General features: G+C 46.3%; 1 protein-coding gene across 3 annotated transcripts in view; it reads right to left on the reverse strand.

Moving 5' to 3' along the window:
* Window positions 1-9,987: 9,987 nt before the first annotated feature.
* RHOH (ras homolog family member H) overlaps window positions 9,988-16,947 on the reverse strand; it is a 44,774-nt gene continuing 37,814 nt past the window's right edge. For all 3 annotated transcript variants that reach the window (XM_059672873.1, XM_059672854.1, XM_059672865.1), the window contains one exon: window positions 9,988-12,402. In XM_059672873.1, coding sequence (XP_059528856.1) covers window positions 11,630-12,205 — 576 coding nt within the window. In that variant the 5' untranslated portion in view covers window positions 12,206-12,402 and the 3' untranslated portion in view covers window positions 9,988-11,629. The remainder of the gene's footprint in view (window positions 12,403-16,947) is intronic.

Raw genomic sequence — 16,947 nt, forward strand, 5'->3', positions numbered from 1 at the left:
GAGGCCCGGACCTCTCATACCCTCCTGCCTACCCCACCCCCAACTTCAGAAGGACCCAGGGAGAATCAGAGACGTTAGCATCAAAGCAGAGCAAAATCCGAGGCTCTGTGTTGTGGCAGGATGGGGGTTTCTCCCCCCCCCTCACCCCCTCCTGTCCTTCCTCCTCTGGGCCCCCTCCCAGCCCTTCCTGGGAGGAAGTCTGGTGAGCTGGAGGAAGGTGACTATTCTCTCTGACAGGTGTCAAGAGTAACAAAACAAAAAGGTGTGTTTTTTTCATACTGTTTCCCTCTGAAGAGCTTAAGCCTCCTCCAGGGACCTTCTCTAGGGAGCCCTGCCCTGTGGGAAGGGCAGAAAAGCTAGGAAAAGATGGGAGGGGTGTGAGGGGCAGTCGAAGAAAGATAGGGAAGACCAGAGATGGAAGTGCTGGGTGGATGGTTTCAAACTATGTCATGAACTTAAAGGTGACTCGGTAGGAAAGGGAAGAAATCTCTGGACTTCACATCTGTCATACTAAGATTTTCCTTTCTGGGACTGGTTGCTCCCACAGGCCCACCCCGTGAGGTAACCAAGGAGCCAGCACGTAGCAACAAACAGAATGAAGCATCATAGGAAGCGTGGTGGTCAGGAACCCAGGCTTGAGCCAGAGTCCGGACTGAACCTTGACTCTGGCACACGCTGGGTGCGTGACCTTGGGCGAGTTTCCTCCACTGTAAAAGGGGGAGGATAATAGTGCCTTTCTCTTGAGCGCTTACAAGTAAAGCACAGAGTGCTAGAGACATCTGTGGCTTTTACCGCGGCTTTAAGCAAGGCCACACACACACACATTCAGACACACAAGCCTGCACGCGCACATACATTTTCAATACAAAATTCGATAGATACCTATGGATGCAATTAACAAACATGCTTACAGGTTCACCGGGAAAATCTGGGGCAGTTCGCATGCTGCCTTTACACTCAACAACGTAGGCGGATGTATATTCATTAACACGCTGACACTGAAAGCTGTTCACAATATAGAGAGTGAAGAAAGCAGATTGGAAATCAGATTGTACCATATGATCCTATTTTTGTAAAAATACACACATATGTGTGCAAGAAAAATTCTGGAAGGATAAATACAAAAAAATGATGTGACATCAGGGTGATTTTTAGTATTGTCTTTTTGCATTGCTGGGTTTTTTTCCCTAATCTTTTCAACAATAAGTGTGCAATATTTGTAAGATTTGGTGGGGAACAGATATGCAAGTATATATCTGTGTGAAGAATCTCTTTCCTTTATGATTTCTTTAACCTGCCCCAACCGGGCTGGCTTGCAGATCTCCCTTCTGAGCAGGTAGGTGGAGGTAGGAGAGCATCCCTCAGGTTCCCCCTGGACCGACCCCCGTGGCCCCAGCCCTGAGTGGTCCAGGGCTCCTGGCTCTGGCTGTCGAGCTTGTCAGGAACAGACAGCGCAGGGCTGTTGTGTCCCGTGTCTTTCTGCTCCACTACAGTTGCTGGTTTCATATGCCGGCCTTTGCCTCTGACATTTTCTTATTTTTTTTAATCACCTGCCAATGCGCTGACATTTTAAGCAAAGGGTAAACCTTTAAACTTCTATCATTGAAACTGAAACAAATAGACACAGAGTCGGTAGCTCAAAGGTAGAGGTTGACGGTCTGAGGCCTGAGGGAAGAGCTGAGACCTGGCTCTCAAGTCCCAGTTTTGGCTGAAGCCAGCTGTGTGTCCTCTGGTAATAGTAAAAGAATTACATTATATTATATTATATTATATTATATTATATTATATTATATTATATTATATTATATGAATTATATTATATTATCATATCTAACACTAGAAGCCTGATGCATGAAATTCGTGCACAGGGGGTGGGGGATCCCTCAGCCCAACCTGCACCTTCTCCAATCTGGGACCCTGTGGGATGGGGTCTAAACCAGCAGTCGGACATCCCTCTCACAATCCACGACTGCTGGTTCCTAACCGCTTGCCTGCCTACCAGCTTGATTGCCGCCTAACCACTCCCCTGCTGGCCTGATGGCCCCCAACTGTCCTTCCCTGCCAGCCTCATGGCCCCCAACTGCCCTCCCCTGCCGGCCTCATGGCCCCCAACTGCCCTCCCCTGCCGGCCTCATGGCTCCCAACTGCCCTCCCCTGCCGGCCTCATGGCTCCCAACTGCCCTCCCCTGCCGGCCTCATGGCCCCCAACTGCCCTCCCCTGCCGGCCTCATGGCTCCCAACTGCTCTCCCCTGCCGGCCTCATGGCTCCCAACTGCCCTCCCCTGCCGGCCTCATGGCTCCCAACTGCTCTCCCCTGCCGGCCTCATGGCCCCCAACTGCCCTCCCCTGCCGGCCTCATGGCCCCCCAATGACCTCCCCTGCCGGCCTCATGGCCCCCAACTGCTCTCCCCTGCCGGCCTCATGGCCCCCAACTGCCCTCCCCTGCAGGCCTGATCGCCCCTAACCACCTCTGCCTCGGCCCCCACCACTATGGCTTTGTCTAGATTCTAGACTCTAGAAGGAAGTCGGACAGTCGGAAGATGTCCCGTCTCCTGGTCTAATTAGCACATTACCCTTTTATTAGTATAGATAGCCTTCTTCCAACTCCAAAAGTGTGAGTCTAATATAAGTAATATAATATATTATACTACATATTACATAATATAGATAATAATACCAGATAGTATAGTAATAGTAATAATATAATAAAAATAATAAAGAAGCAGAAGAAAATGTTCCCGTCATGTTGATTTCTGTATTAGACCCTAGATGGAAGTATATAGATTAACAGAGGAGAGAAAAAACTAGTGTGAGTCTGCAGGCAGCATCGAGAAAATTAATGCAAACATGGTTTGGGGCCTGGATTAGCAGATAATTTCCTCCTTTCAGACTTTTCTATTTAATTGACTGGAGATATAATCTATGTCCATTTAAGTCACCTAGTGAGTGCTCTGCAGGCAACCACACAGTGGTGGGTCCAATTTAAAAACATGTGTCTGACAATAAAGATGATAAGGGCGCCCTGACCAGTTTGGCTCAGTGGCTAGAGTGTCGGCCTGTGGACTGATGAGTCCCAGGTTCGATTCCAGTCAAGGGCATGTACCTTGGTTGTGGGCACATCCCCAGTAGGAGATGTGCAGGAGGCAGCTGATCGATGTTTCTCTCTCATGGATGTTTCTAACTCTCTATCCCTCTCCCATCCTCTCTGTAAAAAATCAATAAAATATATTTTTAAAAATTTTTTTAAAAAGATGATAAGGGCGTGGAAATGGAGACCTCACTTCTGGTGTGTAGCCTGCATCCTCGCATCACCTTTGCGGGCCTTACCTCTTTCACTTCTAGCTCACAGGGTCATCTTGAGCCTCAGATGGGAGCCTGGTGGAGTGGAAAAAGGAGAGTTTGGAGCCAAGGGATCAAAGTCTGATCCTGGTTCTGCCCAGCACTTGCTGGGTGTGCACACATGGGGCACGTAGCCTTCCCAAGCCTTAGCTTCCTCACCTGCAAAATAAGCCGGGAAATAACAATCCACACCATTGTGGTGAGGTCACGTGGGACCACGTGCGCAAAGTTCTCGGTAACCTAGAGAATGCTAGGCAGACCCTGGCAACTGTTGCCATAAGGCATGGCAGTTTGAAAGCCTGCATGGATGAATGTTTGAAGATCATGAGGATTGAGTCACCCAAGAAACAGAGTCCAGCCTCTGCTGTGGACACAGCACCATTTCAGATACTGGAACAATTAAAGGTGGGTGCGGGGGGCACCTGGCTGCAGAGAGAAATGATGAAAAGGAGAGGAGAAAAGGGAGGACAGGAGATATGCATACAGTGATTTGTTTGGGGCTTTCTGAAGACTTTAAAAAAAAAAATGCCTTCAGCCAGGCCAGTCTAGCTCAGTGCTTGAGCATCAACCTATGAACTAGGAGGTCATAGTTTGCTTCCCAGTCAGGGCACATGCCCAGCTTTCGGTCTCAGTCCCCAGTGAGGGGCATGCCGGAGGCAGCCAAACAATGATTCTCTCTCATCATTGATGTTTCTATCTCTCTCTCCCTCTCCAACTCCCTTTCTCTCTGAAACCAATAAAAAAATACTTAAAAAAAGAAAAAATGCCTTTAATCAAAATCCTCAGTAAATCCTCTGTTCCCTGAGACAGCAGCTCTAGCCCCCAACAACTGCCCTTGGGTTCATTCCAATGACTCACTTGTAAATTGCACCCCTGCCTGTTTCTATCAGCATGAAATTTCCACAGATTGGGGCATTTTAGTATGTTCTAGTTAACACGGCTATAGAAGGCAAGCACGTCCAACTGCATGAGCAGATGGGCCCTCACCACCACAACTTTGCTGCTTCTCGGGCATGTGCCGCCACGGATGCCCACAGGGCCTTGGACCCGTTCCACAGTGCCCAGCAGGCAAGCTCTGGGCTCTACTCTGAGTCCTATCTAGACCCTGAGCCCTAGTCATTTCCTTCCTTGTTTTCAGAATCCGTTGGAAACCACTTGCTTATGTAAGCCCCAGCGCCACTCTGCTTCTGTTACTTACGTCACTTTTCTCTCCCAGTCTATTTGCTAGTTCATTCCTTGGAGGCAACCCTAACCCAACAGGCAGGTGGGTGGGAATCCCCAGGGAAGTCGCTTCTGGGGGGACCTGGGTATTGAACGCTGATTATTGTAAAAAAAAAACATGTGTGTCTCTCTCTTGGGGCCAGCAGAGAAAACGCTGAGCCTGCTATTTTTTTCTGTTTATTCTTAAATGAAGTCTGTCTACATCATTCAATTAGGAAAATAAACTACCAAATATTCTCTCCCTTTTCCTAATTTATTCTCTTCATAGCTCTGATCACCCATCCACATTGACCTGATTTGTTTACATAATTATTATCTGCACACACACACCCATCCCTACTTAACTAGATCCTCAGCTCCACCAAGGCTATTTGCAGTCTTGGTGCTAAGATGGTCATGGTTCAATAGAGGAATGGAAACAAACAGAAAATTATGAAACAACCTGGTAAACCCAGTGGTGGAGATATGCTCAGGTCATTATCTGTTTAGTGACTGGGCCCTCTACTCTCTTTGAATCACCCCCATAGAGAACCTAAGGAGCTTTATAACTGTTGAATGAATAAATAAGCAGGTGGAGATCTGTTTCTATTCAAGGATCCCTGAAGATACGAATGCATCTGCTTTGTGCTAAGCAACAACACTACAAATTACAATGTGCAGGAAACCCGTAGTGAAAAGTAAACTTATGAAAAGTAAGCAATTAAAAAAAACAAAAAAAACCTCTCTATTCATGAAGCTTAGAGAAAAGAGCACTCAAAAGAATGGTAAGAAGAATGAGGTGCTCAAGAGCTTTGGGCAAGTCATTTAATAGTCCGAAAATTTTAGTGTCTTCATCCACAAAACAGAAGGGTTCTCTCAGCTCTGAGGTATCCTATATAAAAAAAGGCTAATATGCAAATAGACCAAATGGCAGAATGACCGGTCACTATGACACACCCTGACCACCAGGGGGCAGACAGTCAATGCAGGAGGTGCTCCCTGGAGTGGTCAGTGCACAGTGGCGGTGGTGGGAGCCTCTCCCGTCTCTGCAGCAGTGCATGATGTCCAACTGATGGCTTAGGCCCACTCCCTGGTTCACAGGTTGACGCTCAACCACTGAGCCACACCAGCCAGACAGAAGACTTACAGTTTTTGAACATTTCTATCCCAGAACTAAACTTTTGCTTACTCAGATTAGAATTAATCAATATACTCCTTTTTCTTCCAAGCAAATAGCTGTCGAGAGTGATATTTCCTGGGTTTTGAAGCTAGAACAGGGCAGTTACCCAGATTGGCAAGCCTATTTCTTCAGTAGAAATTTGAATAATCACTTAATGCCAGAACATAGAGACTACTTTTACTATTTAGTGAGTGTATCAGTCCAAATCCTGTAGGAAACCAAATTTGTTCTAGATGGTTCAGGTGAAGAATTTGAATGAAGGCACTACTGGTAGAGTTCTGGGCTAGGGACTACATGGGGGATGTTGCTGCATCCCAACACTTGTACCAGCAGGAAGCCGCTATCTCTTCCAGGGCTGATGGGAGAGGTGAGGAAACACTGTCCTAGAGCCCAGTGGAAATTAGAGCCAAAAAGGAGAAGCAGCCCAGCAGGAGCTGTAGCTTTTCTCACGGAACAAGTCACAGCTATTGACAGCTATGCATCACCAAAGCAGGAAAGGAGTAGGGTGGCCTGGCCGGTGTGGCTCAGTGATGAAGCATCAACCCATGAAACAGGTCATGGTTCAATTCCCAGTCAGGGCACATGCCTGCATTGCAGGCTCACCCCCAGTAGGAGGCGGCCAATCAATGATTCTCTCTCATCATTGATGTTTCTATCTCTCTCTCCCTCTCCCTTCCTCTCTGAAATCAATAAAAAATATATATATTTAAAAAAATGAGTAGGACAAAAAACACACAATTATTCTCTCCTCCTACCTCTGACTTCCAGAAACAACTGGGCGGCAGCCAGGATGTGATCCCAGATAGTGCCTTCCCTAGGGTTAACCTCCCAGGCTCAGAGCGGGCAGTGAGGGTGGAAAATGGAAAGGGGTGGAGTGGAGACAGCCAGCAGAGACCAGTCAGGACAAGGGTCTATGACCCACTTGAGACTTCACAGGAACAATGACAAAAAAAAAAAAAAAAAAAAAAAAAACTCACACAAAAAGGCTGCTGAGCCCCTACGGTGTGTAATGGATCATTCTCGCTTCCTAGCTAAATTAGCAAGTGTAATGGACATCGTATACAATTCATCATATGATTTTTAGCTGGTCAAGTTCAATTACACCAAAATTACATGGTAAAATTGGGACACTTTGAAAAGTAACTATACAAGGGAAATATTTCCACTTATCTACCTTAGGAACGTGTTATGCGGATAAAATGAGCTGATGTATAATAAAGAACCTAGTACAGGACCTGGAACTAGTGAAGATTCAAATGTAGTTGTTGCCATTATTATGTGTCGTTTTATTCATCTCATTCTACCTAACCTTGCCACAAACTGAGCTTGCTTCTGCATCCCGTCATGTGACCCAATAGTTCTAGAGTATTCTAATCTGATCTACTATATTCAGCCTATGTAGCTGCATAGGAATCCACCAAAAACATATCAACACCACCATTTGAACAATAGTTTACAGATATAAGGCATTTCCACAATCATTATTGAATTAATTCTTAGAGTAACCCAGGAATCATCTCTGTCTTAAGATAGGGAAGCTGAGGCTGAAAGACACAAGACCCAGACTGTCTGACTCTAAAATATGTCACAGCTGTGTGGCCTCATATGGCTCTCTAATTACCATTAGTATTAAATCCATGTCAGGATATATTTTTAAATATGTTTTTATTGATTTCAGAGGGGAAGGGAGAGGAAAAGAGAGATAGAAACATCAATGATGAGAGAGAATCATTGATTGGCTGCTTCCTGCATGCCCAGACTGGTAATCCAACCGTGACCTCCTGGTTCATAGGTTGATGCTCAGCCGCTGAGTCATGCCGGCTGGGCTGTCAGGATATATTTTAGAATCGACTAAAGTAGTTAATGTAGATTTGGGGTTTAATCAAGTACTATTTGTGAACTCACGAGTAATTTCCATGGTTTATTTTATCTTTTCGGGTGAAACACTGCTTGAGATCTTAGCCAGTGATTACATTTCTTTGTTTTATCGGGGGAATGACAGCTTAAGGAAAAATAACTCCCCTTGAGTGATCTGACTCAGCCCATAAGATTAACTGTCTTCTTGGCAGTCGTTGAAGATGGAACACTCACAGAATCCCTGTCCCCTCTGTCGTATCATCACCCTGCAAATGTGCCAAACTGGAGTCCTCCTCTCACACCTCATGCTGGGTAAGTGCCCTTTCGTGGTACAAGCTCCTTAAAGAAAAGAACCCAGATCTGCTCTCCCTGTCGCTCTCTCATCCAAAGGAAATATCCAAAACCCGAGGGGTAGGAAAGTGAGACAAGAAAAAGAGAATATTTTCCAAGCTTTTTAAAGCATCAAATCATGATGCATATCATCTCTGCCGATTCATATGTAATCAACCTATGAAGTTATACTTAAAAGCCACGGGTTGGCCCGGCCAGCATGGCTCAGTGGTTGAGTGTCAACTTATGAACCAGGAGGTCACCATTCGATTCCCTGTCAGGACACATGCTCAGGTTGTGGGCTCGATCCCCAGTGTGGGGCGTGCAGGAGGCAACCAATCTATGATTCTCTCATCATTGATGTTTCTATCTCCCTCTCCCTCTCCCTCTCCCTCTCCCTCTCCCTCTCCCTCTCCCTCTCTGAAATCAATAAAAATATATTTAAATAAAAATGTAAAAAGCCAAGGGCTGGGTCAGGGACCTTGGCCAATATGGGGCTCTGTGACTCAGAGAGGTCCTGTTCTCATTGCCAGAAAGAAAAGGGGAGGACGAAGTTCAGGCTTGGGATCTATTATTAAAAGTAATTTTAAAATACAGGCCACTTGACTGGTGGGGTGAGGCCGACAGGCTGCATGAGATCGGATGTGGCAAAGCCATGCAGCCGGGCTGCTCTGGGAGGAAGTGGGGCACAGCGGCTCTGAGCAGAGCTTTGGAGACAGACAGACCTGCTCCTGTCCTGGTGCTGCCGCTCAGCTGCTGTATGGCCTGGACTTGTCACGTCAGTGGGCCCAGCCTCAGTGGGTGATGCTCATTATAGAGCGGCCACCTACACACCACGTGGTGACACGATGCGCTCCCCAGTGCTGAGCACAGCACTGGCCCACTCGAAGCACTCGGCAAACAGTAACGGTTAGGGTGCTCTCAAGTCTCTCGTCATTCAGCCTGATTTCATCACACTAGATTCTGCTGCCCGTTTATAGCCAGTATAAAGGGAAAAAGGAGAGGATGACTAACTCAACCACGCCAATCAGCTCTTTATTGTAAACTAAGAGCTTATTTAACGTTGCCACTTGCAATAGTTAAGAATCAACATACTCCAGCCTACAACAAGGTCATGCAAGTGTTGAAGTGTAAGAAACGTGAGCCTGAGTTCAGGCAGGCAAACATAAGTATATGCTCATGTAGAACTTACATTACATGGATTCCAACAAAAATGACCTACTTTCACTTCTTAGCCCTGCAAGGCCAGCGGGGGTCTGCTTCCTTCCCATACCCACTTTGCGACATAGCAGCCCCGTGCCTTTCCCCTCTCCAATTCAACACAAGTTTGTTTGGCTACGGTGCCTTCTCTGTGCTGGCCCTGGGGGCATCGAGACACGTAGGAGGTGGCTCTGCCTTTAAGAACATACAGTCTGGTAGGGGAGACAGACACCCATGAGCCTCGATTTCCGCCAGGCCCCATCGCCGGGGAAGGTTTACACACCGATTCTTGTTCTCAGTGTGAGGGTTCTCAGGGAGATCCTTCAGGCTTCGCTCCTGCCAGCAGGCAGAAGGCTCATTGGTGTGTCTGTCCAGGTGACTACGCCCTCCCTGGCCTTTCCTTCCTCCTGTGGAATGGAATCACCTCCTCTTCCCTCACTGGGCTTTCCCATTTCAGAGGTACCTCTGCCCTCATCTCCCTTCAACAACAAAGGAAGGAAAGCTTGGGGAAAGCCCATTTTAGTGAATACAGATTCACTCCTGCTAACAAGCTACATGGTCTCCACCCTAAAGACCGGTCCTGAAGGCGAATCTGTATGCGTTATATAAGACCAGTGATGAGAAGGACAAGGACCAACAGGGATGCTAAAGAAGGTGAGCTCCCATCGCCTCCCCCAGCCTGGTCAGGTTTAAGCCCTCCAACCCTCGGACGTGCAATACAGAGAGCTGGATACAGGGGTTCTCAAGTCAAGGGACACAGGTGACACGGAGGCAAGGATGAGCCACAGAACTGGAGGACTAGAGAAGGCTGGGTGGAAGCGGATACATCAGCCCCGGGAACTGAGGGAACCTCGGCCCCAAAGACTAAGGGCCTTTTACTGGATGCGGATGAGAGAGAGAGAAGAGAAAAAGTGTGGAGATGAGCACACATTTGATTTTAACACTGATTATAGCTATAAAGACTTGACCACATAAGGAAACTGAACAACTGGCATGGTTATGTCAACATAAGTTTAATCATAGTCATTTACGCCAAGTGCCTTACCATTTGTATCTAATGGTCACATTATAACATAACAATGATGCACTTTAATAAACGTGGTCCAGAGTGGTCCTGAGTCTTAGTGGATTAGGTGAGTAAATGATGTATCCGGTGCCAGCGTTTGCTATTTCTTCCTCAAGTAACACGGTCTTGTGTTCTCAGCTTTAACAGATGATTGATGCCATTGTTTTTAAACTATTTAGATAGAATGCGGTTTGAGGTGGGATTCATTATTCAGTACTTTCCCTGATAAGATTTTGTTATCTGAAAATTTGCTATACAGTTTTCCTGTTCCCTATGCTTGGAATTTGTGGGGGGGGGGGTTTGGGGGTTTTTTTGGTTTTATTTTACTCTGGTGCTTCACATTGATGAAACGGTAAAAGCTGTAAGGTGTACCCGTGTTCCCTTACACATACACATATGTACATAGACACCTTAGTAATTACTCTGATTAGATCCTAAAATTAATAAATTATAGTTGCCCTTCCAGGTCAGTTAAGAGCTCAAGTAACAAATTCCCCAGATTACCAGCATACAGAACGCTGAGCCTGCTCTCATTCCCAAGGCCTGCAACCGGGCGGGAGCCAGTGTTGGAAAACCCAGGCAAAGTGCAGCGGTCCCCAAAGGAAAGTGAGATTTTTAAATCCTGTTCCGAGCTCTGCTGCTATTACTTGGAGCAGTCAGATTCCCTACCCAAAAGGTTTTCCTTTCATCCGTTTTGGTAAATGAAAGAGGAATACTTAGTGCATCATGGGAGTTCGCTGAGTGAAAGGTAGTATCATAAATAAGACATGCTTTTTTATATATAATTACAGGAAAATAGACGGATAACTGTTTAAAATCATTAGGCAGTATTAAAGTAGCATATGTTATCGAATGTCTTTGATATACAAATTGGTTAACAGCTGGGTGGGAAATAATAGCAAGGATCGGTTGGTAGTCCTTTTAAAATTTGATCACCTAGTAAAATCAGGTAGGCAAGTGGCTTCAACAAAGTTACTACTTCAGGCGAAAAGAACACTCGGAACATACGGCAGAGTCCTGTAAGGTCATTTCACACATACACCAGGGTGTGTTTGTGAGTCTGTAGGAAAAGACTTCCCAAGCATGAAAACTAGTTATGTACAAGAGCTCTACATTTTGTTATCATTTAAATAAAACATGTCTTTAAATATAGGATTCTTTGGAAAACTCACTTCACTGTCCAAAGTTATAGAGGCCATTTTAGTTTTTTTAACCGGAGATAGAATATTCATTACAGCTTCTCAAGAGACTGCTTAGTTGGACTGGACGTGGAGTTCATTTGCAGAATGTACTTAATAAAACCATCCAGTGACCAAGTCCCATCAACAAACTATATCCAAAAGCAAACCCTGCTCGGGATGGACCCAGAAAGAGCATCAGCCCTTGCTGTTGGCTCTCCCTGTCCCCATGAGCTTTGAGGTGGGTGAGTAAACGAGCGTTGGGCGAAATCTCGGAGGTTAGAAGATCTTGCACTCGTTAATGGAGAAGAGCTTCCTCCGGTTGCGTCTGCGGGCCTGGTTGACGGCAGTTCGGACGGCACACTCAAACACCTGCTGCACCCCCCGATTGCTAAGGGCTGAGCACTCCAGGTAGCCCTTTGCTCTCACATCCTGGGCCAGTCTCTTCCCATCGATGGCACTGATGCAGGAGGCCCTGTGGGTCCCCATCTCCCGCTGGTCAGTCTGGGTGGCCACCACCAGCACTGGGGTACAGGGCAAGTTGCTCCTGATTTCGCCAATCCACTTGTTCTTCAGGTTCAGGAAAGAGTTATGGTTGGCCACAGAGTAGCACATCAGCACCACATCGGCCTGCTGGTAGGACAGGGGACGGATGCTTTTGAAGGCGTCGTTGCCGGCTGTGTCCCACAGACCCAGGCTGATCTGCATGCCATCCATGAAGACATCCACGCCCGTGTTCTCATACACCGTGGGCTTGTAGGCCTCTGGGAAGGTCTCTGAGGTGAAGCGCACCAACAGGGAGGTCTTCCCCACAGCCGAGTCTCCCACCAGCACACACTTGATGGAACTCAGCATCTTCCCGGCCTGGATCCCTCGTTACACGTTCAGAATCCTTGAATGGCTGAAGCAAATGCCATTCAACACAGGGAATAGAAACCAGATGGGTTTGTCGTTCCGGGGTCTCCAACAGCAATTTGCAGAATGTTACTTCTCTCCATGCATCCGAGAGAGACCTCGATCTACTTTGAAAAGCTCCAAAGTCTGGCCTTCAGCTGGAACAGAAAGAGAAGAGGGAAAATTGAGTCTTTCTTTTTCCTTTTTGGATGACTGGGCACTTCCTCGCTGGCACGCTGATTAAACATGGGGCCCACCTCAGTGTCGCCGCCCTACCCGACTAGTCTAACCCACACTTCCCCAGCAAAGAGGGCTTGGATCTGCTATCCCCCAGCTCAGGCACCCACAACTCCACCCAGCCAAGAAGCAGAAGCTGATTTTATCTCGAAAACCAACCTAGTGATAAAAACACAAGCAGCTGCTCTGATCATAACATGAAAAAGACCTCGATAGCAACCTGGTGTGTGAATGGGACGTTTTCAAACTGCTCTCTCTGCTTCCGCTTCAAGAAGCAGGGGAGGCAGCTGACAGTGCTCTCTCGCTTCAGTTTCTAATGGATCCCAGCCATTTTGGGAACTGCAAGGGAGAGACCTGTCATGAGCCACCGATATGACCAGCACTTCCTTTCATTTCCTGATTAATCAGCCAGTCCTTGGCTTATGTGGGAATTTGTGTTGAGATTAGAGAAAAGAAATTACCAGAACTCTAAAAATTTGCTGGTTTTTCTTTACCCCTTGAGCTTCTTTTTTTTTTTTTCCTTCAAAAAGTGGCTACTGATCTAATGGAAAGGACATTGTCCTTGCGCTTCTGCATCTGAGCTCAGGCCCCATCACTTATGCAGCAACATGGCTTTGAACAGGCGTTACTTGGTCTCCAAGCCTCACTTGGCACATCTGCAAGATTATGGTAAATTTAGAACTGCTCCTCAGAGATGTGAAGGTTAAATTATTTATGTCTTTCAATGTGGTGTGTTTTTTTTGTGGTGGGGGGGGGGGGGGTTGTGTGTGTGTGTGTGCGCGCGCGCGTGTGTGTGTGTGTGTGTGTTAAACTTTATTGTTGAAAGTATTACACAGGTCCTCCTTTTCCCCCCATTAACCTCTTCCAGCCCACTCCTGCCCCCACCCCAACCCCAGGCCCTCGCCACCCCATTGTCTGTGTCCAAAGGTTATGCACATATGCATACAAGTTTATTGCTTTCAACATTTTTGGATAGCTGCCTATATATCAGAACTCTGATAGACCCCTGGTTAAACAACATAACTTGCTTAAAAGTAACCACATTCAGTGCCTGTCCCTTCAACAGGACTGCATAAATAAGACAGAATCCGAATTTCATGAAAAGATCAAATAAATTCTCATCCACTGCAGGTGAGCGAGTTCCCGGTGCTGAGACCAGCTGTGGAGACGGTGCCCTATTTGCCAGGGGACAGCATCACAAGGCCAGCCCTGCTTCAGACAAAGGAAAGGCCTTTCAGACGCAAACCCAGAGCACGGCGTGTCAATACAACCGGGCTTATAAGCTCCCTACTGGGGATCTTCCTGACATGCCACATGCAAAGCAATGTAAAGCCGGCCGAGAGGTCCGCTTTGGCTTTTAAAGGTCACTCCTCTAAATCCTGCCGTTCACTTCCAAGACATTCTTATCCTTGCCAACCCACAGTTTCTGTTGGTTTAATGAGATAGAATAGCCTTTTCAAATGAGCCAATCAAATAAATAACTCATGATTTTCATGTATTTGCTTTTTTTAACCACACAAAAGCTGGGTTACTAAGTTACTTAACCTCTCCGAGTCTTGTTTTTTGGTTTTGTTTTTTTTTTTTTTTCCATAGAAAATGAGAACAAGAAAAGCGCCTTTTTCCTATAACTATTGTAAGAATTCAGCATGTGGCGCATCTGGCTCAGCACAGAACCAGGCATATGGGATCTATGGAGAACCATCGTGTTACCAACTTCCACTACTATTTATTGAAAATACCAAATACTGAATGTCCATAGCACAGGGGGCAGAGGGCCAGAGGTTCTGCTGATTCTGTCTGAAGACTCATAGTGGGTCACTGTCATGCAGGATGGTCCTGGGCATCTTTGTCTCCAGACCTTGGAGCAAAGTCTCTTCGGGCTCCATCAGTCTCAAACTTCACATCCTTAGACTTGCTGACGACTTGAATATATGCATTTGTCACACACACACACACACACACACACACACACACACACACACACATGTTACCTAGTTCAAAGCTAAGACCCATTAAGACATTTTTAAGTTTTATTCTGATCCCAAGGTAGCAGGACCAGAACTAGGAAAAATAAATGGACATGGGAGAAACCAAGATGGCGGCATAGGTAACACCAGAAATTGCTGCCTCCCACAACAAACTCAAAAATGCAACTAAAAGACAAAACGGACATCATCCAGAACCACAGGAAGGCTGGCTGAGTGGAAATTCTACAACTAGAAGGAAAGAGAAAAGCACACTGAGACTCAGAGGAGCTGCGGAAGTGCAGAGGTACGGAGGCGCACGCGGCAAGGGCTGGAAACTGAGGACGCGGCTATCTTTTTGAATCGGGAGGGAGTCATAAGCCCCCGACTGCTCTGAACTCCAGTTCTGGGTGAGTCTCTGGGGACCTAGACTCATACAGCGGGCAGAACTTGGAACTCAAGGGCGGCTTTCTCTCAAAGGTGCTTGCAGCGATTATGGGACACTGAGACACAGGGCCCCTTAGGGCAGGGCTGAGGATCAGCCATAGCTGTTTGCTTTGCCCTGTTGATTCCCTGAGACCCTGCCCCACCCAAGCTGTGGCAGAGGCTTTTGCATATGAATGCCCTGGCCCTTTGCAATCTGAAAATTACCTAACAAACTGCTGCTGGGCCAGACAGACCCAGAACTTCCAAGAGAAGGCCCAAGGCCCCACAGCAGCTTGCACTGCTTCACAGCTGGGCCTCATCTGGGCACCTCCAAACCCCAAACAAGGAAGGGGAATCTGCAGTTCTCTTTGTAGCCCTTGCTGGGTAGCCTCAGGCAGAGGCTAAATTAGCACCTCCTTAGACCCAAGAGCCAGTGTACCCAGTGCTCAGAGTGGGACCATACAATTACAACTCCTCAGATCCATATGGGACACACTCAGGAGGCAGACTCAGTGAGCACCAAAGCTCCACTGAAGTAAGTCTTGCCTCATAAGGGTGTCTTCAGCACAGAAGTTCTCCCACCGTAGACACAGCTGATTCTCACAGCCAATTGGCTTGGAGGTCAATTCCTCCCAGTGATACCTACAAAAATCAAGGCTTAACTACAACAAGACTGTACACAAAGCCCACAAAGGGGTGCACCAAGAGTGTCTACCTCAGGTAATTGGGGAGGCTGAGCCACTGGGCCCTATAGGACACCTAGCACACAAAGCCACTCTACCAACCCAGGGAAGCATAAAAAATGCAGAGACAAAGAAACAGGTCACAAATGACAGAAATGGAGGAAAGCAAATGACTGGATATAGAGTTCAAAACCACGGTTATAAGGTTTTTCAAGAACTTTCTAGAAACCGCCGATAAATTTAGTAAGACCCTCAAAAAGACTGGTGAGACCGCCAATAAATGTAGTGAGACCCTCAAGAAATCTAGTGAGACCTTCAAGGTTATGAAAAAGGACCAACTAGAAATTAAGCATACACTGACTGAAATAAAGAATAATATACAGAGATCCAACAGCAGACTAGAGGATCGCAAGAATCAAGTCAACGATTTGAAATACGAAGAAGCAAAAAACACCCAACTGGAAAAGCAAAATGAAAAAAGAATGCAAAAATACCAAGATAGTGTAAGGAGCCTCTGGGACAGCTTCAAGCATACCAACATCCGAATTATAGGGGTGCCAGAAGAAGAGAGAGAGCAAGATATTGAAAACCTATTTGAAGAAATAATGACAGAAAACTTCCCCTACCTGGTGAAAGAAATAGACTTACAAGTCCAGGAAGCACAGAGGACCCCAAACAAAAGGAATCCAAAGAGGACCACACCAAGACACATCATAATTAAAATGCCAAGAGCAAAAGACAAAGAGACAATCCTAAAAGCAGCAAGAGAAAGACAGTCAGTTACCTACAAGGGAGTACCTATACGACTGTCAGCTGATTTCTCAACAGAAACTTTGCAGGCCAGAAGAGAGTGGCAAGAAATATTCAAAGTGATGAATGCCAAGAACCTACAACCAAGATTACTTTATCCAGCAAAGCTATCATTCAGAATTGAAGGTCAGAAAAAGAGCTTCACAGATAAGGAAAAGCTAAAGGAGTTCATCACCACCAAACCAGTATTATATGAAATGCTGAAAGGTATCCTTTAAGAAGAGGAAGAAGAAGAAAAAGGTAGAGATACAAATTATAAACAACAAATACACATCTATCAACAAGTGAATCTAAAAATCAAGTGAATAAATAATCTGATGAACAGAATAAACTGGTGATTATAATGGAATCAGGGGCATATAAAGGGAATGGACTGACAATTCTTGGGGGGGAAAGGAGTGTGGGAGATGCGGGAAGAGACTGGACAAAAATCGTGACCTATGGATGAGGACAGTAGGGGGGTGGTGAGGGCAGAGGGTGGGGTGGGAACCTGGTGGAGGGGAGCTATGAGGGTGGGGGGGAAGAGGAACAACTGTAATAATCTGAACAATAAAGATTTAATTTAAAAAAATAAAATAAAATA

Source organism: Myotis daubentonii, chromosome 1 (assembly GCF_963259705.1).
Source record: "Myotis daubentonii chromosome 1, mMyoDau2.1, whole genome shotgun sequence".
In the NCBI taxonomy this organism is placed as follows: domain Eukaryota; kingdom Metazoa; phylum Chordata; class Mammalia; order Chiroptera; family Vespertilionidae; genus Myotis; species Myotis daubentonii.